The following is a 23,761-nucleotide window of genomic DNA, read 5'->3' on the forward strand; positions in this document are numbered from 1 at the left end:
AAGCAGGAGGCTGTTTCAATAGGCAACACCACAGGATCTCACAATCAAAAAGGGTAATAAAGCTCAAAACAACTTTTCTTTCTGACACAACTGAACTGAGGTGTGGTTTTTCCTCTAAATGTGCCTTAGCAGCTTGATCTTCATTCAGTGAAGAATCTGGATTCTTCTGAGAGTCTGTTCACAGGCTCTCTGAGCCAACTGAATTGTGTTCAGATGCTGGCCATATCTCTATTTATAAATAATGATGTTTGGGGCTTTCATAAAATTCAGAACTTCATGCTTGTTCTCTCTATGAAAGTTACTTTTAAAGACATTTTAAAAGCAATTTGGTATTGAAATGAGGAAGAGACTACATTTGGCTTCATTATCAAATTTATGAGTATAAGCCACAAAGCAGCATTTGTTCTTTTTTGCTTTCTGGTACAAAAAGAAGTTTCCACACTCTCTGAAGTCTGTAGAAGGGAAGTCCCTTTGTGTTTCAGTGGAGTTTGGAGAGCAGAAGGAAGTAGAGAAGGACAAATGTGGCATAACATTTAAAACCACAGGGTTTGATTTTACTTTTTTTTTTTTTTTTAAGAAGAGGAATGCTTATTTGCTTTAAAGAACTTTAAAGAGATTTTCTCATCCTCTAACAAGGTCTGAAAAGAATCAATTAATTTGACAAAGAAATATTTAAAAAAAAGTTTCCTTGAAGAAACTATTATAAAAAATGTTACCACATCCAGTTGTGGCTGTCAGGATTGTGACTTGCTGAGCAGATCAAATAATACCCTGGTTTGCCATCTCACTTGTGACCCTCAGTGAAGGGAGAGTAAAGGAGAAACAACCTGGGACACAGCACATGGTTACACAGCCATCATGGTTCGTGGAGTTCTGGCAAATATGAATGAAGAAAAACTAAGTACAAAATCAGAAGATTTTTTGGGATGCATATGGGGTATTTTTGACAAGAAACTGGTGATACTACATAAGAAATTACTGGGGAGGAATAAAACAAAGATGGTCAGTGATTTGCAGCTCATCATTCTGAAGAAAAATTATTGTCATGCATTGCTGCAACCAGTTTCCAGGAAGTTTTCTGCCATTATGAATTAAAGAAATACCCACAGGAAGATAGGATACCTGCTTTGAAGTCCTTGCTCTCTATTTTAAGGCATAACAGTGAATAGCACAAACACAGAAACTGAAGGAAAGGAGCATGACAATACAAAGCAAATTCTTTTTAATAATTCTTTTTTAACACTAATAACATATAAGCACCTTTTGAAATAAAATGTGTTGAAAAACTGACTGAAACTATTTGGGAAACCTGTGCCTGTCTTGTGAAAGTTAGAAAACTGAAATGTTTTCACATTTTGCATGAAAATCTGTCCAGTGTTTATTTATTTGTTTTAATGGAAGAAGAAAGGGAAGCTCACACCCAGCAGCTGCTGAGCTCAGGCAAAGTTTGGAAGTCCCAAGTTCAAGCCCCTGCTAAAACTAGTGTTTGCTTATGCAAAGTATAAACAGAGAAGACTTGGTGGTTACAGTAGCTTGGTAGTTTTTTATCTGTGGTGAAAGATAGAAGATCAAAACTCACACTGAATCAGGAAAAACAGAGCCTTGGCTGTGACTCACCCCCAGTCAGGCTCTGTGCTGCAGCCACTGGCAGGAACACTTCACTCCTCCAGTGTCACCCTCCTCTCTCAGGAGAAACTGCATCTTGGCTGAAACCTTCCTGCAAAATTAGCAGATATTTCACAGTGAAGAGTGCTGGCTTCAAAACACCGACCTTTGCAATTGAAGACACATTCTGTTAAAACACTACTAAATAATTTCAGGGCTGTATCGCCACTTTGTAGGAAATTAGTTGTTTGTCATGGCTTAGCAGTTTTATTCTTTTCTTTTCTTTTTCAGAAAGGAAGTCCAGGAAAATATAAAAATAATTTAAGGTGGAAAAGTCACTCTAAATTGAGTAATATCTTTATACCCTGGAACTTTAAATTCCAAAAAGCAATTCAAATTCTGAAGCCTCTCTATTACAAAAAGACAAAAAACTTTCCTGCTGAAATTTTTCACTCTATTAAAACTGCCCATATAATAGTGATTTATATCAGCTAGATCTGCCTTTGCATTTACTTAATGCAAAGTCACCCATATATCTTGGCAGCACATTTGCAGTGTTGTCTGCTGGCTCTGTTAAAAGTAAATAAGGGTGAATGAAATAAGATGCTACGGATTTATCATGATTCCTCCAGAAAGTGCTCACATTTGGACAACAGACAGAAAAGAAAACAGAAATCATGTAATACTTGCCCTCTCTTGGGTTGCTTGCAATGGATTTCTCTAGAATATGTTAATGAAATAATTATACTGATTAAAAAACTGATTAAATTAATATTCCTGTCTTTAATTTCTTTCAAGAATGTTATTTTAGTGACATAATCCTGTTGTGGATCTTGAAAACTTATTGCAGCAATGTGCTTACACATATGTATATAAATGACTCCTTTCAGCAGAAATATCTCAGAGATTTATGATGAATCTGTAATTAGGATATATAATTTCACCATTGAAATGTGACTACTTATTGACTGGAGAATAGCTTCCACTCACAACTGCATTTTGCAAATCACTTCAATTCATGTTTACATATGCAAGTACTTCCCTTAAATCTGTGGGAGTAATACTAAAACCAATCTATTTACAGGCCCTGGGAGTTAACATCACCATGTGCAGCAGCTGAATTCAGCTCACCTCATACCACAAAACAAGGGTGAAGAAATCTCATCAACAACCTAGAATAAATCGTATTTCAAATAGAAGCACAAGAAATACCATGTTTAAAACTACAGCAGACAGAATTTGTGTTTTGAGGGGTTTATCTAAGGTGAAACTCCCAACAGCCTGAAACTTGATCACACGCTACTGCCTGCCCAGACTGGAGCACTGAAAATCTCCACATACTAATCCTTTTATAGCTGTATGTTAATATGCCTTCTTAATCTTTCTAGGAGCAATAAGTAAAATTATTTTAGAGGCCTTTCACATTAAACAACCCTTCCCCACACAGAAATGTGTGCATTGAGAGCTTTTCATAATGAGAAGTGATGGGCAGTCTAAATAGAGAGTCAGTACTGCTGGCTCTGTGTACAATTAAAAACAACTACAACAGCCATTGTGCTTTCTTCAGGTGTCTTTAGAAATATAGTTTCCCAGGATGTAATTTGGAAATTAAATACATTTAGTATTGAGTTTTATTTAGGAAAATAAACTAGCATAGTCTCTTTCTGTGAACATTTTTTGGAAAGTATATAAATACCACCAAGGGGTTGTCAGAATATATATAAATATATATTGGTTGCCACCAATATATATATAAATACCACCAATATATATATAAATACCACCTGCCAGAAAATGGTGTATATTGTAAGAGCATATTCCTGTGAGTCCTCCTGCCTGGTCTGAGGAAGCATGACCCAGGGCATTCACTCTGAACCCAGGAAAGTTTTGTCCTTCCTCTGGTCTCTGCCAAAATCTTTGTTCTGGAAGTGTGCTTAATCACTTCACCCTGCCTTGTTTTTCTCTACCATTTCTGTCATAACTAGATTACAAACTCTGTGTTTGGTATAAAACATTTGGCATGAAGGGTCACTTATCTCAATTGACCCACTAAGTGCTGCCAAAATGCAAATCACACTGATGCCTCCTGAAGTGACAGAATTTCACCTTTGTGTTATACAACAAACCAACGCTACACGGAGCACTTCAATTCAGCACTGAGAGGGTGCAAAAATGGGAATGTGAGGGGGAATAGCAGGAAACAGAACTAAGCAGTGGATGAGAAGTACAGGAAAATAAGTTAAACTCCTGCTAAAACCAAGTGGGGACTCCAGATCTGGAAGGTGGCAGCTGCTCTGCTTGGTCCCCATTTACACACCCCCACAATATCTGAGGGTGAGCAAAGGAACTTTTCAGCCCAAGGGATGCATGAGCTGTAATCTCACCTTTTGACTGCTGGCAAATATGCATGTTTTCCACAACTTCTGTTAATGATTCATCTTTGCAGACTTTCTCTAGAGTGGGATTTAAGGGAGGTGATGGTTACTAGACACAAAGATTCACTTACTGATTTTCTTATGTGCCAGGTTACTCTATTTAAATCCTAAGATTCCCGTTGTAGACTCTTCAGTTACAACTAGGAATGCACCCCTGATTTTCACTAAGAGTGACTGAATTCTGCCCTGTGAAAGAATGTTGAAACTGGGAAGTGAAAGATGACCAATCTCCAATCACTCAACTGTTCAGCTCACAAGACCAAACATTCTGATACTCTGTGTTCTGTTTGTTTTTCTCAACATGACAAATGTTTACTGTGTTCTCTTCTAAGTAGTGGGCAAAATAAAAGCAGCCTGGTCCCCCTGCAAGAATTCTGCTCACTAAATGGAGTAAGTACTGGCTGTGGATGTAAAGTTGTTTCCTAAAAGGGCTGGTGTGAAAAAGATTCCAAATAAACAAAAACTGCTGAGACATCTGAAAATAGAGTGCAGTGCTGAACAGGTTCATGAAATAGTTCTGAGAGAACCAGTACTACCAAAGGCAGTATGGCCCTGTCAGTGCAGTTTTTCTCTGCAGGATGAATTATCCAGGGCTCTGAGTCTCACTAATGCAGTTGTATCGATTTTGAGACCTTGCTAGCCCGGGTATCCTTACACAGCACAATGCTCTGTGTGTGTATTCTTAGTGCTCATTCTCAACAGAAGCAATTAAGGTGCCACTGGGTCTTAATTGTCTCCATAGAGGATATTTTCTTTAAAGCCCTGTTTGTTTGAAAAACAAAGCAATACATATTGCTTAAGTTTTATTTTCAGACCTCCACAGGGAATTTTACTGTGCATGTAATTTACAAATTATTACACCATTTATTTTTAGAAGCAACTACTTCAGTGATGTAGAGAAATTCACCTGTTTCTAAAGGAAACAGATCTGACCAACAGGCCTGAGAACTGCTGGGTGGTGAACATTTGTGGAGGGAGCAGAAGATTCCTGGTCAGGGGCTGTGGACTGAAGATACTGAAGCCCATGTGTGTGCCAGCCTGGAGCAGATCTGTGGGCAGGGTTAAAGCTGAGAGCCCAACATCAGCCCTTTACGTGGGGAAACAGTCACAGAGGACTGGCTCTTCTCCAGCCCCATTACTGGGGAGCAGATGGAGCTGGCGAGTGTCAATTTCAGGTCAACATCATCTGAAAAACAAAACAAAATTAAAAAATAAGTAAATAAGGAGTCCTCAGAGGAGCCCTGCTGACCATTTGGAGCACAGGTCCAGAGGAGGGCAATGAGGATAATTGGGGGACTGGAACATTTCTCTTATGAGGAAAGGCTGAGGGAGCTGGCCTGTTAAGCCTTGAGAAGAAAGAGTTGAGAGGGGACCTCATTAATGCGTATAAATACCTAAAGGGGTGCCAAGAACACTATACCAGGGTCTTCTTGGTGGTGCCAAGCAAGAGAACCATGGAATGGTTTGGGTTAGGTGACCTTGATGATCATCTTGTTCCACGCCCTGTCGTGGCAGGGACACCTTCCCTTATCCCAGGTGGCTCCAAGCCCTGTCCGACCTGGCCTTGAACACTTGCAGGGATGGGGCAGCCACAGAAACCTGTGCCAGGCCCTCACCACCTTCAAAATTTGTATTTTTTTCCCTAATATCCGACCTAAACCCACTCTTTCCATCTGAACCCATTCCCCCTTGTCCTGTGCTACGTGCTATGTAAATATCCTTGCATCATCTTCCCAGTAAGTTCCCCTCAAGTACTGCAAGGCCACAGTTGGCTCACCCCAAGCTTCTCTTTTCAGGCTGAACAATCCCTTTGTCCCAGCCCCTCAGGAGAGGCGCCCCATCCTTCTGGACGGGCAAGAGAGGGAACACGAGGCCAGGGGAAGGCACAGGAAGCTCAACTGGAGCACGGGGAAGAGCAGAGCTTCTTTCTGGAACAGACTGCCCGGAGAGGGTGAGGAGCAGAGATACTCCAGAGCCATCGGGACGCAGTCCTGCGCCATGTGCTCGGGGATAACTCTGTGAGCCCCGAGGAGAGGCTGGAGTCCCCAGGCGCGTTCACCCAAAGCGTTTGGTTTTGTTTGGCTCGGTTTGGCTCGGCCCGGCCCGGCCCACTCGGCTCCCGCCCCGCCCCGCGCGCGTTCCCGGATGGAAGCGGCGCGTCCCGCGGCCGCGTGACCGCTCCCTCCCGGAAGTGCGGCGGGAGCGGGGCCGTGCGGGAGCCGGGAGGTGCCGAGCGCGGGGCGGGCACGGCCGGCAGCAGCGGGACTCGGCGCGGGGGCAGCGATGCGGCTCCGCCGCCGCCCGGGCTCGCCGCCTTTGCCTCCCGCCGGGCGCCGGTGACCGTCACAGCGTCCCCGCCCCGGCGGAATGAGCCCCGCCGCGCCGCCCCGCCAGCGCCGCGATCCGGTACGTGCCGGGCCGGGCCGGGGGTAAGGGGTGAGGGGGGAAAAGCCTTTGTTGTGGCCTCGGGCAGCGCCGCGAGGTGCTGCGGGAGGGCCGGGCCGGGCCGCCGTGCTCCGGGCCGGGCGGTGTCGGCTGTTTGCGGTCCGGGGCTCCGGCGATCCCCGCATCCAGCGGTGCCCGCCTCGGGCTCCCGCAGGCCCCGGGTGAGCGCTGCCCGCCCCTCGGCCGCGGAGAGCCCCGAGCTCGTTCTCCGCCCGTGCCCTCAATACCCCCCAGTGCGGTTTGGTTTGGGAAGTTGACGCCGTGTGAGAAAGCAAAAGGAGGCGGCGGGGGAGGGGGGTGTTGGCTGGGAGGTTGTTCTGGTCGCTCGCCGTGTTTGGGCTGCGGCAAAGTTTGTGGCAGGGTTCGGTGGGTGGTGTGCGAGCAAAGCTCCCCTCGGTTCACCGGCGGCGCGCACCATCTTAGCCCTGGTCAGGAAGTGGAGTTGACTCAGGCTGGTTTCACCTGATGATGTCGTCTGCTGAAATTCCCGGGAGTCCGGGGAGGATTTGCATCACACTGAGGCTGGTCGAGGGCAGAAGTAGGTGAGAAAGACCGTAAAGAATGGAAAACGGCAAAACAAAGGAAATATCGATATCGCTCAGGCTGAGGTCTCGGTGTTTTTTAAGCTGTAGGATACTGAAATCAGCAATCCGTTTTAAACGTAGCTTTGCTTTGTGACTGTATTCCTAATTTCTTTCCTAAATAGGCGTCAAGAGTTATAAAAATAGTATTTGGACAAAAAGGATTGTCTCGAACCTCCTGCCAGGAAGAACAATCTGTGACAGAGTCAAGCAGGGTCCTTCCTTATTCTTATCAGTTCTGCAGAAAGCATTATTTTGATAGATATCCCATATGGTTACAGGAATTTTTACCACAGTGGTTCTGAGCTAAACCGTTTGTATGACTGCCAAGGCATTTTGTTTTAACCATAAGAAAAAAAGGTTAACAAAAAATGTCTCCTTTTCTGTTTTTTACTAGAAGTTATATTATTTCTGGAAATAAATAGCCGTTTTAGAGGGGTACTTAGCAGTTACTGTCACTTCTGAAAGTATTTTACCTGGCTTCTCTCTGGGCATTCTGGGATGTGTGGCGAGGACAACCATAAATGTTTGTGAAGGATTTCCAGTGTGTGTCTATTGCATGGTTATTTCCCCTTCACTCTGTGAGGGGATATTTACTCAGGAAAGGGAAAATAATTTTTAAACAATATGCCTTTTGTGTATAAGTCTGCAAACTTGTCAGGCTTTGGTACATCAGCAGAAACTGCATTTAACTCTCTTCTCGAAATCTGAGATTTTAAATATCCAGAAATATCCTTGGCGTTATATTCCCTTGAAAAAGCTTTCTGCCAAACTTTTAACTTTGGTACTTTGCAGCCTGCTTTTAAACTGTCAGTGAAAATAAAGAATTACATTCTGTACTTGCATAGGCGGCGCAAGCTACTTGTTGCTATTAAAAACTTGTGTATGCTATAGACAAATATAAAATGAATTTGAAAAGCTACCAAGTTTTCTCTCTGGCTCTAATCACTGATTTCAGCCGTTAGCGCATGCTGTTTACAGTTGTGCATATTCAGTTGAAATCACATAAAACTACTTTTTTTCCCCTCTTTTTTTTTTTCTATAGGTTGTATTTCTCTGTTGTTTTTTTGTGCTTTTAAAAGCACCTGAACATAAATATACAGTAGAGAGAATAAAACCAGTTGTCATTATCAACATAAGTTGGAGTGGAGAAGAAATAGCTGAGGACAGCAACAGGAAACAGTTGACTTGCACTTAAATCTCATTAACTTCTCGCTTCATTCATTCTTCCCAGGTTTTCTGCCTGCTTTGGCAGACAGTCTGCATTGTTTTTCATATACAATCTCTTCACATCTGTTCACTTTTTTTCTCTTTGCATCCCATGCCGTTGTAGAGGTGGTGGTAATTAGAAATTTGTCCTGTTGAATGTTTCCAAGTGCTTTGGCATGCCCAGGCATAGGCTTCTATGTGTCTTGCCTTACAAAACCACCTCGGCCTGCTTTTTTCTTTTTTGTTATATTTTCATGTTGATGACAAGTGGATATTTTTGGTGGTTTTTTTTTCTCACAGTTTTTGTGACAGGTTCATATGCTCCTTATGGGCATTTCTGTCTCCTTGTCAAAAGCAGTCTGCTTCCTGTGCATTTAGCAAAACCTGGTTGAGACTAAGGAAGTCTGAAGTGAGATTGTTACACTTCCCAGAAGCAGCAACCTGGTACCTGTAGTCATAAAATCCTGGGATCTTCGAAATGCCGTGCTCCCAATCAAAGCACGAAGACCGTGCATTTTGTCCTGGATGTCCTGGCCCTGCATTTTTGGGATGAAATAGAAGGCATTTGCCTCAGTGCTTGACTAATGGTCTCGCCTGTGATCTCCAAGAGCCTCTTGTGTCTTGGCTCTTGGCACGGTCACAGGGTGCCCGGAGAAGCTGTGGCTGCGCCATGCCTGGCAGTGTCCAAGGCCAGGTTGGATCATGCTTGGGGCAGCCTGGGACAGTGGAAGGTGTCCCTACCCATGGCAGGGGGTTGGAATGAAATGATCTTCAAATTTCCTTCAAAGCCAAACCATTCCATGATTCCCTTTCCCTTCTACAAATACGTACATTTTCACAAGAGACCTTCCTTCCTTTGATTTCTTGAGAAAATTTCCAGTTCTTGTTCCTGTGACATTCTGTTGCTTCTTGTCTCACTCATATCAAAAGGCTTCCTATTGGAATTGTCCCTTCACATGGAAGTAGGAAATGTCTTATTCAGCTTGTGCTCAGTACTTAGTGGAGATTTGTTGCAGTTCTGTGAGAGGTGGAGGTGTTTTAGTGGTGGTAATTTAGATGTTGTAGTCCTTAACTGAGAAAAGATGGTCGCTTGCCTTAGTTCAGTGGGTTTCTTAAGAGTGTGTGTAACTGTGTTACAGAGTGAGTATTTTGCATAAATGTGGGGTTTTGGTAATGTTTAAGCTATTCAACTTGTGTGGTGGAATTTTGGCCAGAGTGTATGTGCAGTATTGGAGAGAGTTTAACCTAAAAACCCTCAGCTAGAAACCTCAACTCTGTTGCTTCCATTTTATCCAAATTTAATAGCTTTCCAATGTGTTTTCTGTTAGCCTGGTTTAAAATTATTCTCTATCAGCTACAAGGTTTTTTATGTTTTGTATAAGGATTCACTTTGCAACCATGCATGTATCTGTCAACGTTGTTGCGATGAGTGTTTGCATATAGCATTTGGGAAATGTAGTGGAAAGTCAGATACTCTTTCAGCTGATTCAGAAAGTCATTGGCATGGAATAATCCAGAGAGCTCACATATCCAAATTCCCTGAATTAGATTACTTATTCTTGATACTGCCTTGCAACTCCCATTTATCACTTAATTTTTTGGTGAAAAATATTACACATGCTAGTTTTAATTGTAACAGTCTGCATCAGCTCCTCCACCGTGGTTCATGTGGTATTTGCTCCTTGCACTATATTGTGACTTGAATTCTTAAGTAGTTCAAGGGTGAAGTATCATTTGATGTGCAATTTACCTGTGTGCTTTAAGAAAAAGCAATTGTGTGCCAGGGAGAACGCAACAGAGTAGCTCTTGGCATAGGCAGTGCTGCTGTTGGTGTGTGGAGTAAATGTCTCCAGACGTTGGGAAACTTCCAAAGTTCATGGGGTGGGAACCTCTTATTGTTGTGCAGTGGAAAGGATCACTGGGTGAAACTTGGGAGCCAAGCTTTCCCTTGGCCTCCTTCCTGGTAGTTCCTTTAATGTTGGTCCCCTCCCAAGAGCTCACTTACCAGTTGGTCAAGTCTTTTGCAAAATCGATTTGCTGCGAATGGAGATGAAGGAAATGGGGGGTGATGACTTGCACTCGATTTCTTTCAAATGCCTTGTTTTCTTGTGTGCTGAATGTAGCAAATTAGTTAGAAAGCTTTTTTTTTTTGGGTGTCTGTAAAAGGGTTTGGGGTGGTTGCATCAGCAGTTGCTTCCTGAACAACTGGAATTGAGCTTCTCTGGCCTGAAGAATAGCTGGCATAACTTTCTCATCTGGTGTTCTACTTTCTAGTTCTCTGTTCCATGCTGACTTTTTCTTTGGAAAAGTTCACAAAAGCTTTCATTTTCCTGGCTTTCTTTATTCATATTCGGTTTCTAATTGATAAATCTGCTTTCTCCATTAGCATGGCCTGTAGCCTATGAAATGCAGATGATTTCAGTACACAGAGTTTAAGTTAAAAACCACTGGGTTAAGTCAAAGAAAAATCTCAACACAAGTTATTTGTTGTTTCAAGCACTTAATAAATTAATCTAGTGATTCAGATTAGCTAATAATTCCTCTAAATTCTTTAGAGGAGACACATATTTACTGTCTTCACAATAGGGCTCTGAATTACTTCATATGTAGACATTACCTCAGCAACTCACTCTTTAGTGGCAGTTTTTCTTAAATTTTAAAACGGATAGATTCCTTGTTAACTGAGATTAATTTCAGAGTTACTTGTTTGTAATCAAAACTCTTGATGATAAAACCAGAACTTGTTTGTAATGAATTTATATAATGAGTGGTTAATATAGTTTCTTCAGCTTCAGGGATGGAGCAATATACAATGAAAATATTAAATCTTAGCTCCTTTTTGTAAGTATCAGATATACCAGTGGGCACACTGATATTTACATATCAAGTTGAGTAACTGTTCTTGTAACAGGACAAAATAGTCATTTTAACTTGTGTGTCTGTGCTGTGCACAAAGTTACTTGCAGCAATTATTTGTGTACATCTGGATTTATACCTCGTTTTAGCTGTTTTTATCATGCATTTGGAGAGTTCCACATAGAGTCTACATGAACTTTTTTAAAGTAATATTATATCAGTTCTGAAAATGTTATTCTGAATGCGAAGCTGTCTGAAATCTCTGGCTGATTTGTGTGATTGCAGGTTAATGTAATGCATTGCTGTGCTGACTGTCCAAGTGGGTGTGATCTCACTCTTGGATCTGGCACTGCACTTGGCATATGGTGGTTTCAGAGGAATAAAATGTATGAAATCTATTTTTCAGTGGGTTTTTCTGATCTCTGTAGAATATGTCAAGGTAGATTTTTTTTGTTTATTTATGTGCATATAGCGAGCAAATTTAAATTAAAATGGCAGCAGAATAATATTTGTGTTGTGATGGGTGATATGGTTTCTAAGAAACTGAAACTTCTTATACTTAAGAAGTTTGCATAAATACATTTTAGACAAGTTTTGCAAAATCCACTGGGCAGGTGGTTGATCCAGGGTAAAAAATACAGTAAATAAGATTTGAATGCTGTTGCATCTCATGAGAGGCTTGTGATTAGGGGAGGTCCTGTCTTGCTTATGGCAAAAAAGGGCATTTTTAGTAACATTCTGCTGAAGTGGGGGTTTTCCCCTTCAAAAAAAAGAGGAAGGGAAGAGAGAAGGAAAGCATGATATAACTAGAAGTGAAAGAAAAGCTTCCATAGTCAGTAAACTGCTCAGAATTTGTGTGTGGCAAACTTTATACCCAGAGTTAGTTTCTATGATTAGTTATATTAATGAGATCATCAAGTAAAATCCACTTTTATTCTGTAGCAGTGGTTTTGAATATTGTTTTACAGGCCAGGCATCATTTTTAATGATTAAATAGCAGTTGTGTTTGGAAAGGTGCCATCCCCTCCAACAAGTGTGAGACTCTGCTCACTGAGTGCTGAGGGGAAAGATATATGGCAGTAACATCATCAAGTGTTAGTCTGGGTTACTAATAAATTACAGTGTCTGAGCCTTCAGGGGTTTCCAGAGTCACTTGTGAAGAGGGGCTCTGCACTTGGTGTTGGCTGACTTCTTGATTTCTTGGTAGTAAATCTCTTTTTTTTCCTGCTGTTTGTTTCTGTGCTCTGGGAGAGCGTTCAGCTGCGTGTGTGGGGTGGGATGATTCACTGCGGGGTTGTGTCTCCTGTGTGTGCACGGAGGCAGAAAGCAGCACACTCAGATCTGCTTCTGGTCTGCCTTGTTTGACAGCACCCAAGGTGAAACCAAATCTATTTACTGCACAGCCAGGCCACCCTGACAGGCCTGTGCCAGCCTCTTTGCCTTGCTGCTTACTTGGGAAATATTCTTCTGGCTTGAGCAACTAAGAGTGTGTAAGTGGGGAAACTTACAGGAAACTGCCAAGCTTTGGATTGTTTTTGTAGTGAAAAAAGGGATCTCAAACAGATTATATCAGAATGGTTCTTAAATTCTGAAGTATAAGCAAAACAGCACCTGGATGTTTTTTGAATGGTGGAAGTTGTCCGCTTGTCTTTGAAATTCAGAAGCCATTTTCTGTTGGACTAATTTGTGAGCTGCACTCAGTCATCCTTCCAACTCAGGATACTCTAGGATTCTATGAGCTTTTAGGATTTCCTTTATCTCTGTGGGTCTAAACCAGTTTAGCTGCAGTCCAGTCCTGAGATGTTAAGTTTTGCTTGCATTGATGGCTTTTAGAGATCTGCTGCTTCATATTCACCAATGCAAGGGTTTGTGCAGCTCTACCTCTTGACCTGTCTTTCCTAGGATGTGTCTAATCAGCTGTTGTGGATTAGTTCAATTTCAAGACTGTTGTGGCAAATTAACATCAAATGCAGTTTGGTCCTCTGGCAGAATTGAGTTTTAGGCCTTTTTTCTCAATTTCCTAGCTTTAAGTTATCACTTGTTTTTTGCATTAAGTCTGACACTCAGGCATAGAGGAGGCCTGAAATGAGCTGTGACTCTCAGAATCTCCAAGATGCAGCTGTGTGCACAAATGTGACCACTGCTTTGCCATGAGAGGTAACAGGGCAGCAAATGACTGATCAGCCCCCTCCTGAGAGCATCTGTGAGTATGAGCTTTTGCCTGCTGAAAGCAGTTGTACCGATTTTATGTGAGCTTTGCAGGTGATGCCAGTCTGCAGAAGTTAATGAGGAGAACATTCTGCTGCTCTGTACAGCTCCTTTGCAGCAAATGACAATACAGCACCTCTCTCCAGAGAGTGCAGGCCAGTGCTTTCCACAAATCTGATGGATTTGAAAAGAAAAGAAAACCAAAACAACCCAAACCACCCCAGACTAGCTGTGAATCTGCTAGAGAAAGATATTTCTTTGTTACAATTGGCATCAGCTTTCTGTTGGCTCATACAAACTCCTCTTCCAAGTGCAAAGAAGAAAGTTTAAGATTAGCATTTTTGATTTGGTGAACTCTTGATTGTGTGTAACTGAAGCATTAAGGGAAAAAATGTCTTCATTTAATATACTTTTCACATGTCAATGGTTTGTTGGAGTAAGAGTAATGGAGTGAAACTAAGGAGGGGAAAAGATCACTTTGGCTGTATACCAGGAAACAAACCCCGACAGCAACAGATTATTTGAATAGAATATTTTCCCAAGAGGAATCGTGGTGGAAATACACCTCTTTTGGGTCCTGTAAAACTAGGCTGGGCAATGAAAATGAAAAATGCTGTAAGAAATAATCTTGCATTTCTTCTCCAGGGAAATGCATAGATGACTACTGTAGGGGATGGTCTGGGATAGCTAGTACAGAGCACAGTGGGTTTCCTGTATTACAGAACAATAATGCAAGGCTAATGCTGAGGCATTTTTATCAGTGAGCTTGGCTGATGTAAACTAGACAGTTTTAGCCCCAGCTCTGCTGAGCACTTGGGCTTTCTCACAGCTGAGGTAAAATTGAACTTTATTTTTCAAAGCCTTAGGATAGAAAAGAAAATTGAGAGAAAAGCCTGAAAATAGCAACTTTACAGTTTTTACAATTAATAGTATTACCTTGCTAATTTTGAGCTGCTGACTTCAGAGTCATCAGTCATAGGTGCACCATCATCCTTCTGAAAAGCTGGGCATTTCCCACGTGCTGGGTTATGCCTTGCTGGGGCCTTTTTGCTGGAAGCACCGTGAGGATGTGCTTTTAAATTCTGGAGTCTTAGTTGCAGCTATTTTGAGATGTCTGTGACCCCAGCTGCCTGCCCTCTCTCTGGCTGGAGTTTACTGTCCCCAGGCAGGGGTGACAGGGTATATATGGAGCTTCTCAGCTGTCACAGCCCAGTCCATGGCAGTATTTTTTTTCCTCACTGGAAAAGTGTGGAGAGAGTCATGAATTGGCTCGTGGTGTGGCTGCTGATTGTGTCTCCTGGCAGGGCACAGGCTTCCAGCAGAGCTGTGGGATGGCAAGGGTGATACGGTGAGCATGAAGCACACAGGAGCAGCCAGAGCTTCTGATTTAAGCCCCAAAGCTGGGTTTGTGTAAACTTAGTTGCTACTGTATGGTTCCAGAGCAAATATATACTTAAATAAGCATTTTTTAATATCATGTTCTAAAAAAGCCTCAAACCTTTTTAAGTGTTATGGGCTGCCTCTTCAGTAAGTGTCATAGGGGCTTCCTGTGTGTAGCCCAACTTCTGTTCCCTTCTTTTGCCCCAAAAAGGAGAAATTTTTGATGTTAGAAGTACTACAGGTAATATAAAGTGTAGTACCTCCTTAACCTAAAGTTTTCTAACTTAGGGGATGGATATATGTTATTGCAATTGAGTAATTCTGTTCACTCAAATGATGCAGTGATGGAAAAAATCAATAAATGCTGAACACTGTATTTAAATTTTCGTAGGTATATCGTAAGTGTGTTTTCAGAGGAGATAATAACTGAACAAATTGGAAAACTGCCTGAGTTTAATAGACCTTTCAGGCATCTGTTATTGTGTTGTGGATCATCCAGCAGGAAACTTAGTTTAATAGTTAGCTGTTTAGGAAATAAAACAGCAATTATTTCAAAAAGATCAATTGTGAAGGGATGCAAATCCTACTAATTAAGAAAGCAATCCTATTTCTTGCTAAGTTCATTTTTTTTTCTACTTACTAGTAAAAATCATAGGAATTTATGTAAGCTTAATTAGCTTATAAGACAAACTCTTAAAAAAAAAATTCAAGCCATAGGCATTTCATGCCACCAAATAAGTGTGACCCAGGTGGTGGGTGGCTGTTACACAAATCCTTCTGTGATCAATGAGAAAGGAACATGGCTTTTTTCACTCTTAAATAGTTTGGCCTTCATAAGCTGGTGCTGCCTAGAACTGGGTGATCCAGCTGGGTCCAGGTGGGGCAGTGCAGAAATAACTTTGGCCTTAGAATGTCTTTCACTTCAGACATAACTATTTTGATTTGGTTTGTTTGTTTCCTTCATTTTTTATATTAATAAATATATTCTTCCTCAGCTAAGAAGTGGGAAGATGGTGTTTTTCCCAAGAATTTGCCTTCTTTGTAATTTGAAAAATGAAACAGATTCCTTGAACAAATAATGATAGTTTTATATAAAACACTTACATATTAATTGTAAAATGCCATGTTATACTTTATTCACTGATCATTTAATGAGAGGAAATTAAATAAGTGTCCCTGTAACTACACCATGTTTATTTTGAATGGGTTTTTGGGAGTTGATGTTACTGAATGAAGGAGGACTTATTTCGGATTTTTTTTTTAAAGCCAAACCCTCAAAACTTCATAAACTATATTTGGTTTCTAAATTATGTATTTACTAGGAATAAAAAGTTGGACAGACAGAGTGTTATTTTCCAGTTAAACTTTAGAAGGTGATCTTTTTTTCAGCCAGTGATGAAATATTAGTATTTCCAGAGAGGGGACAAGAAGTTAATTCGTAACAGCTTTGCATTTTGTGCTCAGGAAAAGATTGTCACCATCTGAGTGGAACATGCAGTACATGCACTTGGAATTTTTTGGTGTGACCATGGAGGAAGCCTCTTTGATCCTGGAGGTCTGAGCCATGGAAAGAAGGGATGCTGGAAGGAAGAGGCTCAGCGGGACCTGATCACCGAGTTCACAACGTGCTTTTCTTCTCATTCTTGAGGGAGCAGGACAGGGTCACTGATTCCCTTGGAGAACCATCCTTGGGTTGGATTGTGGCAGGCTGGATTTGACTTTTGGGGTGTGTTGGGTACCCTGCAGCAGACAGTTTGTTCAGCCATGCTACCAGCAGTGTGCTGGCTGCAATCCCTCACTGACCTGCCACCGTAGTAAAGCATTGCTGTTAATGGTTTAATGTGCAACACCCTGTGTGCACCTGCTGCACTGTGCCTGCTCTGGGAGAGCTCCTGGCGTCTGCTTCCTGATCCTAAGGACAGGCAGGCCCAGCATCCTCCTAACAGGGCAGCTCTTCAAACACCTTTATCAAGTGTTTTGTGGGCTTTTTACGGGGGGCATAGAAAATTCTTCTTTATTTGTTCCTACACATGTGGTGCTTTCTTAAGCTAGTCACTTTTTCAGTGAAAAAGTTGAGATAATTCCAGCACAAGATGTAAGAGACTGGGAATTTGCTCTTGTCTAGCTCCGAGAGGTTAAAAAGTGACCTTGTTTAGAATAATGTTGATAAATACTCAGTTTCAGACAGGGGAAACACGATAATATTTTTGAAAAGTCGTACTATTGATGTAGGAAGTAACTTTGAATCTTAAGATCTCATCTTAAAAGTTGAGAAAATGGAGATCTGATACAGCTTTTGATGAAAATATGTGCAAATACATATTTTGGAAGGTAGCCTGTACTTTCTTTACTCTGTGTGTGCAGGTAATTAATTAACAATAATCAATTTCACATGGCTTTAAGTTTAGCATAAGTATTTGTTTGACTAGGAGGGCACTTCAGTTAATTCCTAAATAAAATGTGCTTTGAGAATTCTCTTTTTTTTTTTTATGTTATTTCTGCCTACTTGCTCACTGTAGGAGGATCAGCTCCTGGAAGATCCAAATTTAACAGAATCTGGTCTATATGCAGAGCGATTGTCAGGTGAAGCCAATACCTTCATTAACAGACCTGTAGAAGAAGTGATAAGCTCATCATGTTTGGGGTCTGGAAGTACAAGCAAAGAATCTTTGACCTTTTCTTCTTTTTTTTTGAACACAAAGTGTTCAATGAAGACAATGAACACAAACTCTGAATTAAATCAGCACTGGCTGCTGTACAACATTCACTATGAGTATATCAGTTCATTAGAAAAATCTCCAAACAAAGGAACTTGACGCCCTTTAAAAATACATCTCATTTTCCTTTTGAAAACCAGAAACTTCTTTTACTTCATCCATTAAAGCTTGTTTTTCTGTTTCCAGTGCATGTTTGCCCTGGTGGTCAGACATTTCTGCCTGGCCACACAGACTGGTTTGTTGGGCCGTGTCCAGACAGGCACAGCATTGCCTGAAAATTCTTGGAGCTATTGCCTGATAATGTTCCCTCGTTTCTGCTGCTTTGTTCATGATAGCCTGCAGAGTAATAAATGCAGGTTCTAGCATGAAAATTGTCCCTCTAAGTTGTTTCATCCTGCAGATAACAGACCTGTCTTCCTGCACTTCACTGATTGAATTCCACCCAGTCGTTCCCTGACTGGTTTTGTGAACTGCAGCTCTCTCTGTTCCCAACCAGTTGGTCTAATAGGCTGTGATGAGGGCTTGGTATTTGGAAAACCATTTTATCAGAGCTGATGACAGTGGCTGATCAATGATTCATAAACAATTTCTTCAGAGTAGTATTTAGTCTTCTCCCCACGTAGAGCACTGTAGAACAAAGGGTGTGTAGTTGCATCTCTGTTCTCACCTTCAGGCTGCCTGTGCAGGGTCCACTTTGCCCTGGTGAACATTGGTGGCCACTCAGTGTGGTCTGGCTGTCAGTCTAAAGACTGCAAAAGTCCTTCTCCAAACTCCTCTACACTTCAGGACAGCATCTTGAAAGCTTGTGTTCTCTCTCACCTTATAGCTCTGGTAAATATCCACATCACCCTACCCAAATCCCAGTTGATTGATTAAATGAAGGGCAGATCTGCAGTACTGCTAGACCATTTCCATCCTTCTCCCTTTTGGTACATGTTAACAGAGCATCAGAAGCTCTGTTTATTCATTCTCCCATTATTCAGTTTGTCTTGGTTGGTCCTTTGTTTTGTTTAAGTTGTGTGCTCAGACGTACTAAAAAATACAGACGGCTCCTCAACACAGACTCCCAGTATCAAGGATTTAACGTTACTGCTTTCTGCCAGTTTTCTCAGTCTAAAAATGTGTTTGGCTTAGTAAATCCATGCAAAAAAAGTGAAGTGTTAATCTGTTCCTCAGAGGTGTATCAGGAGGTCGTGAAAATCACTTTTCTGGTGCTAGTGCTGTAAAGGGGAAACCTTACAAAAAGCTGAGGCTGTTCAGAAGGACCTGAGAAGTGTACTTGGGTAAAATCAGGCCTTCCTTAAATAAAGGCCATGCAGCAGGTGGAAGCAGCCTCTGAAGCACAGCTGCCATGGGTAGAGCAGGTACAGAGACAAGGCAACAGATGGACCTGAAAATAATTGCAAATAACTACCTTTGCTTAGAGTTAAATTCTCAGTGAATCAAGCTGATTTAGCTGTGAGATGGGGAGTGGGCAGATAACTACTGGTAGCTGGCCCAAGGTCACTGAACACTTTCTTAAAAGAGATTGTGTGCAGCAGTTATTTTCAGGCTTTTCCAATTTAGAAACCCCTTCAGAGCAAATTTGACTCAGATCTGCTGCTCCTTCATGGTTACTGGGAGCTGACTGGTCTAATGGGCTGAAGAATCGAGGTAGAGATGAGAGAAGAGACAGTCCTGTGCATCTCATGCAAATGACAGAATAAGGGATGGGCAGTATTCTTCTTGCCTTTAGCTTTGGAGAATCAAGGAGCAGCAAGCAGGGTCAGTCAGGCTGAGGTAAGCTCTTCTAACCTTTTCAGGATATAGTTCTGTCTCAAAATCCATTGCATTGGGGTAACAGCTTCAGTTGTCACCACTGAGTAGGATGTGCTTCCAGAAGTAATGGTAAGATAAGTGCTAATATTTTCTTTATTAAAGCAGTTCGTATGTATCCTTCCCAGGAATTTTACTCTGGGTGGTTCTGTACAGAGAATCAAAACCAATTGTAAACATGTAAGCAAAAACTATGTAAACACAACATGCACAATAGATGTGTTTCCTACTTAAAAAAAACATGAAGCAAACAAATTCAGTTATCTTAAATTTAGGGATGATGTTGGTTTTTCATTTATAGAAAGTACTAATGAAGTACTGAATGTTGCCACAAATATTAGTTTTATTTGTGGAGAACTCATTTGTTTAAGACAGCTGAATTGTGTTTATGATTAGTTTTCAATGTCTCAGGGATCCATATCTTACAGGAGACCTATTCAGTATTTTGTTTTCACCCTGTCATAGCAGATCTGTTGGTAGAGATTCATTAAGGCATATTATTATAAAGCATCTGCTTCCTCATCTGGTAAAAACTGAGAATTAGCTTTCTTTTCAAGCTCTTCTGTGATTCAGAGCAATCACCTGTCAGCAGGCTTTGATGTGGAAGGGCTGCTTCATACCATGAGTGAGAAGCAGTACCAGAAAGGCAGAGGGGAAAACACCCCGTGAGGATCACAGCATTTCACAGAGCAGAATTCTTCCTGTAGGAATAATGAACTTGTTACATCATGACTGAATTGTACATGCTCTTGCAGTGGCTTTTACCAGTGTTTGCATAAAACCTTGTTTCTAAGTGTTGCTCTATCCCTGGAGAGTTCCATCATGATTAGTGATGTGCAATCACATCTTTTGAGGAAGACAATTAATGCTGTTCTATCACAGCTAAAAAGAGCTGTACAGTGAAGCAGTCAAATGTTGCAGAAAGATGGTTGCTTCTAAGTGATAGCAGGATATGTTTAAAGAAACTTTCTGTACTAAGAGAAAATGTTTTGTGGCAGAAATAATTGATTTTTTTCTGGTTTGATCAGGGTTCATTTCACTTTTTTAGCAATTTAATGAAGCGGCTTAAGTGAGAGGCTGTGCCTGTGACAGGAATCTGCACACAGCTGACAGCAAACCCTCCCTTAAAGGAGAACCAGCCAGGAACCCAGAGCTGCCCCATCATTGCCCACCTTCTTTCAATGGCCAGGCCCAGTTGCTGCTGTGTAGCCAGGTGTGAGGATCTGGGCAAGTGCCTCAGTTCCTGGTGGGCAGGAGGAGCTGCAGTGCTCTGTTAGGTGGTGGTAATTCATAACAAAATCACTTTAATTTTTGCTGGGAGTTGAGTGAAACTGGTTTTTTTTTCTGGCTTTGTGTTATTATCGTTCTTCAGCTGTGTCTGTTGGTGTTAAAGATATGTGAAAGAAAATACTGCTTGAAGTGCAGGTCTGATTTCTTACCCTCCATTCAGAAATCTCAGGGTTGTGTGAACCTATTCTACTCCCAGGTGGCTGAGTGTTCTTGTGAGTTATGTCTGGGTGAAAACCTAAGGCATTGTACTAATGACTGAGTGCTCTGGGTACTCTGCACGTCAAAGGAGGAGAGCCTGAAGAAAGTTATAACATTCTGGAGTGGCCAAAGTGGTAAATTGCAAAGAGGGTGTTGAAATATTGTCATTAGTGGTGGTGTGTAATGCAGAGGTGCTTATTTTTATAAATTATTGTGTGAGGGCTCAGCCTGCAGGTTTTGAGCACCAGTGGTTGTTAATGTGTGACACCCAGCAGAGCCATTGTCCGCTTTTCAGGTTTAATTTTCAGATGCATCATTTAGTAAACACAGTAATACGAGTTTTTGTATTTCCCACGCCTAAAAAGGGTGAACAAATGTATGAATTCCTTTTTTTAGGAGAACTGCTGAAGCTTGGATTGCTCTCTTGATACTATAAACCTGCAATAAGTGGCAATGTCAAGGGTTCCCACCCCACCTCCTCCTGGGGAGATGTCCAGTGGACCTGTGGCTGAAAGCTGGTGTTACACCCAGGTAATCTACATAAATTCCAATGGCTTCATTTTCTATTGTTGTCATAATAATTGTTAAAAAAGCAAAACTAAAGCTATTGACATATTGAATAAATATAGCTGACAATCTAAGTAGTTCTCACAGTTAATGCTTGATATGTAAATTAAATTTTCTTAACGTTTTCTGATCTTTTGTTCAGGTTAAAGTAGTAAAATTTTCATACATGTGGACCATTAATAACTTCAGCTTTTGCCGTGAAGAAATGGGTGAAGTTTTAAAGAGTTCTACATTTTCATCAGGGCCAAATGACAAAATGAAGTGGTAAGGTCTTTATTTGAGCAAGTGCTCTGAGTTTTGTTTTGGGGTTATTTTGCTCACAAAAATTGTAAAGTTAAATTAAAAATCAATATTAAAACTTGGACACTTCTTGGAGGGTTACTGGAGGTATGGATTTGGTCTAAATTTAAATTGCAGCAATCACAAAGGAAACATTTATTTCAGTAGTATTTATGATTGTGTCTTCTAAAAGTATTTCTGAATTTATTCTGGGTACCATTAAAAATTACAATTTCTCCATTTTTTTCAGGTGCCTGAGAGTGAATCCAAAGGGATTAGATGATGAAAGCAAAGACTACTTGTCATTGTATTTGCTTTTAGTCAGTTGTCCAAAAAGTGAAGTCAGAGCAAAATTCAAATTTTCCTTGCTGAATGCTAAAAGAGAAGAAACAAAAGCAATGGGTAAGGGAATATTAATGTGGCTTTGTAAGAACATCAGCAATATTATTTTTTTCAGCTGAGAGCAGAATTTAATATTGAGATAAACTTTTAAAATACCTTTTTTAATTTCCTTTTAGAAACATAATTATAAAATCCTGTTCATGTTTCACACGTTTCTGATCACTGAGCTATGTTAATTCTATCCTGAGCAGTATAAATTACAGCACGTTGCCAACTGCTGTCACTCCAGGTCCTTGTCACTTAGTTTTGCCAGCAGATTATTCTTGTTTCCTGTTAGCAGAGGTGTATTTGCTTGTTTGTAGCTACATTGGAAGTGTTTGATTTCCATTGTTAAATAGGATAAACAGAGATGGCTGGATTTTTTTTAGGCATCCTTTACAATATTTTACTCTATTTCAGCTGATTTACACTGTAATCAGTTTAAAAACATCTGCCGTGTACCGAAGGAATTAGAAGACTTTGAAATAACTGGTGATTTGATTTAATTGTTTTGTTGATATGAAAAATGTATGGAGGGCTCTTAGTTTCAAACTTGTGAGCACAACCTTCATTGGAAATGCTGTTTGGGAAAGCTGGGATTCTTGTGGAAATGAATAATTTAATGCTGATCTGCGCTGAATTTATTCTGCTACAAGCCCTGTATATGAAGAATATCTATTTTTCTTCCCTTCTTCTACTCCAGGACTTAAGAGATATTTCAGGTCCTGTTTTGTTGCAAATTCTGCATTTCTTGCAAAAAATCTGTAGTTCTGCAGTGTTTATACCCAAAGGTCATGCTATTTCTCCTCAAGTAACTAGGCCCACTTGTAATCTTCAAACTAAATCCACAGAACTGAGTTCAAATGAAAAACTCAGATTATTGGACTCTTTAGAAGGAAGGTAAATACCTGTGTTTCACATGCATGTTTCACTCTACTAATCCTTTTACACTGATGGTGATGGTTTCTTCAGTCCCTGCAAAGTTCCTCTTCTGGAGCTTTTGTGAGCACAGCTACACTTGTGTACATTTGGAGGATGTATACATCTGGATTTGACACAGTCCTGGGGTGGATTGATATTTGTAATAAAATGTGAAACTGCATCAAAACCTATTTGGAGATCATCATAGAAGCACAGAATTGTTGAGTTTGCACAGGAGCTCTGGAGGCTTAGGGTCAGCCTGGGCAGTTTGCTTGGCACTTGTGGTGCTTTGAGATCTTCAGGGATGGAGACTCCACAGCTTATCTGGGCAGACTGTTTCAATCTCTAGCCAGGTCCTGCTGGCCCTTTGTTTGCCTTAGGGGTTCATTGTGGGTTCTTGTTGATTTGTTGTCCCCCAGGACCCAATCTCCAGTGACCTGTTTGTTCCTGTCTGTAGCCAACACCCAAATCCTGACCCATCATCTCTCTGCTGGTTCATCATCCACTGCAGTGCTAAAAATCCTGAGAGTGGGTGTGTCTGCAGCTTCTGCAATAGTAGCTATGCTGGGTTTGGCACCACAGGAGCTATAAATATCATTTCACTTTGGGAAATTACCAACAGAAGTCTTATTTCTTGGACTCTCCAGCCATTTGCCATCTGCTTCTGTGGGTGCTGTGTATTTACTGAGACAGGAAAATGATGCCCCACTTCCAGTGTCCCTTGTAAATTGATAATTCATGCATAGGCTGCTGCTTTAAGGGATGAAGCTGTGTATGAAACAGAATGTTAGTGAAACAAAATGTTTGAAGCAAAATGTTAGTGAACTAGCATTTTGACTTTATTAGAAGAAAAATACATTTGCACTTTTGTGCT

The 23,761-nt window shown here is 41.1% G+C and overlaps 1 protein-coding gene across 2 annotated transcripts in view; it reads left to right on the plus strand.

Annotated features, from left to right (window-relative positions):
• The first annotated feature begins 6,263 nt into the window (after window positions 1-6,263).
• SPOPL (speckle type BTB/POZ protein like) overlaps window positions 6,264-23,761 on the plus strand; it is a 33,245-nt gene continuing 15,747 nt past the window's right edge. Inside the window, exons 1-4 of one of the 2 annotated variants that reach the window (XR_004980520.2) lie at window positions 6,264-6,446; window positions 21,136-21,270; window positions 21,449-21,570; window positions 21,836-21,987. Coding sequence is in view for 1 of the 2 variants with exons in the window: in XM_036386641.2 (XP_036242534.1) it covers window positions 21,193-21,270; window positions 21,449-21,570; window positions 21,836-21,987 (352 nt within the window). In the remaining variant the exon portion in view is untranslated. The remainder of the gene's footprint in view (window positions 6,447-21,135; window positions 21,271-21,448; window positions 21,571-21,835; window positions 21,988-23,761) is intronic. The other variant, XM_036386641.2, reaches the window with a different exon arrangement.

Source organism: Molothrus ater, chromosome 7, assembly GCF_012460135.2.
Source record: "Molothrus ater isolate BHLD 08-10-18 breed brown headed cowbird chromosome 7, BPBGC_Mater_1.1, whole genome shotgun sequence".
NCBI lineage: Eukaryota > Metazoa > Chordata > Aves > Passeriformes > Icteridae > Molothrus > Molothrus ater.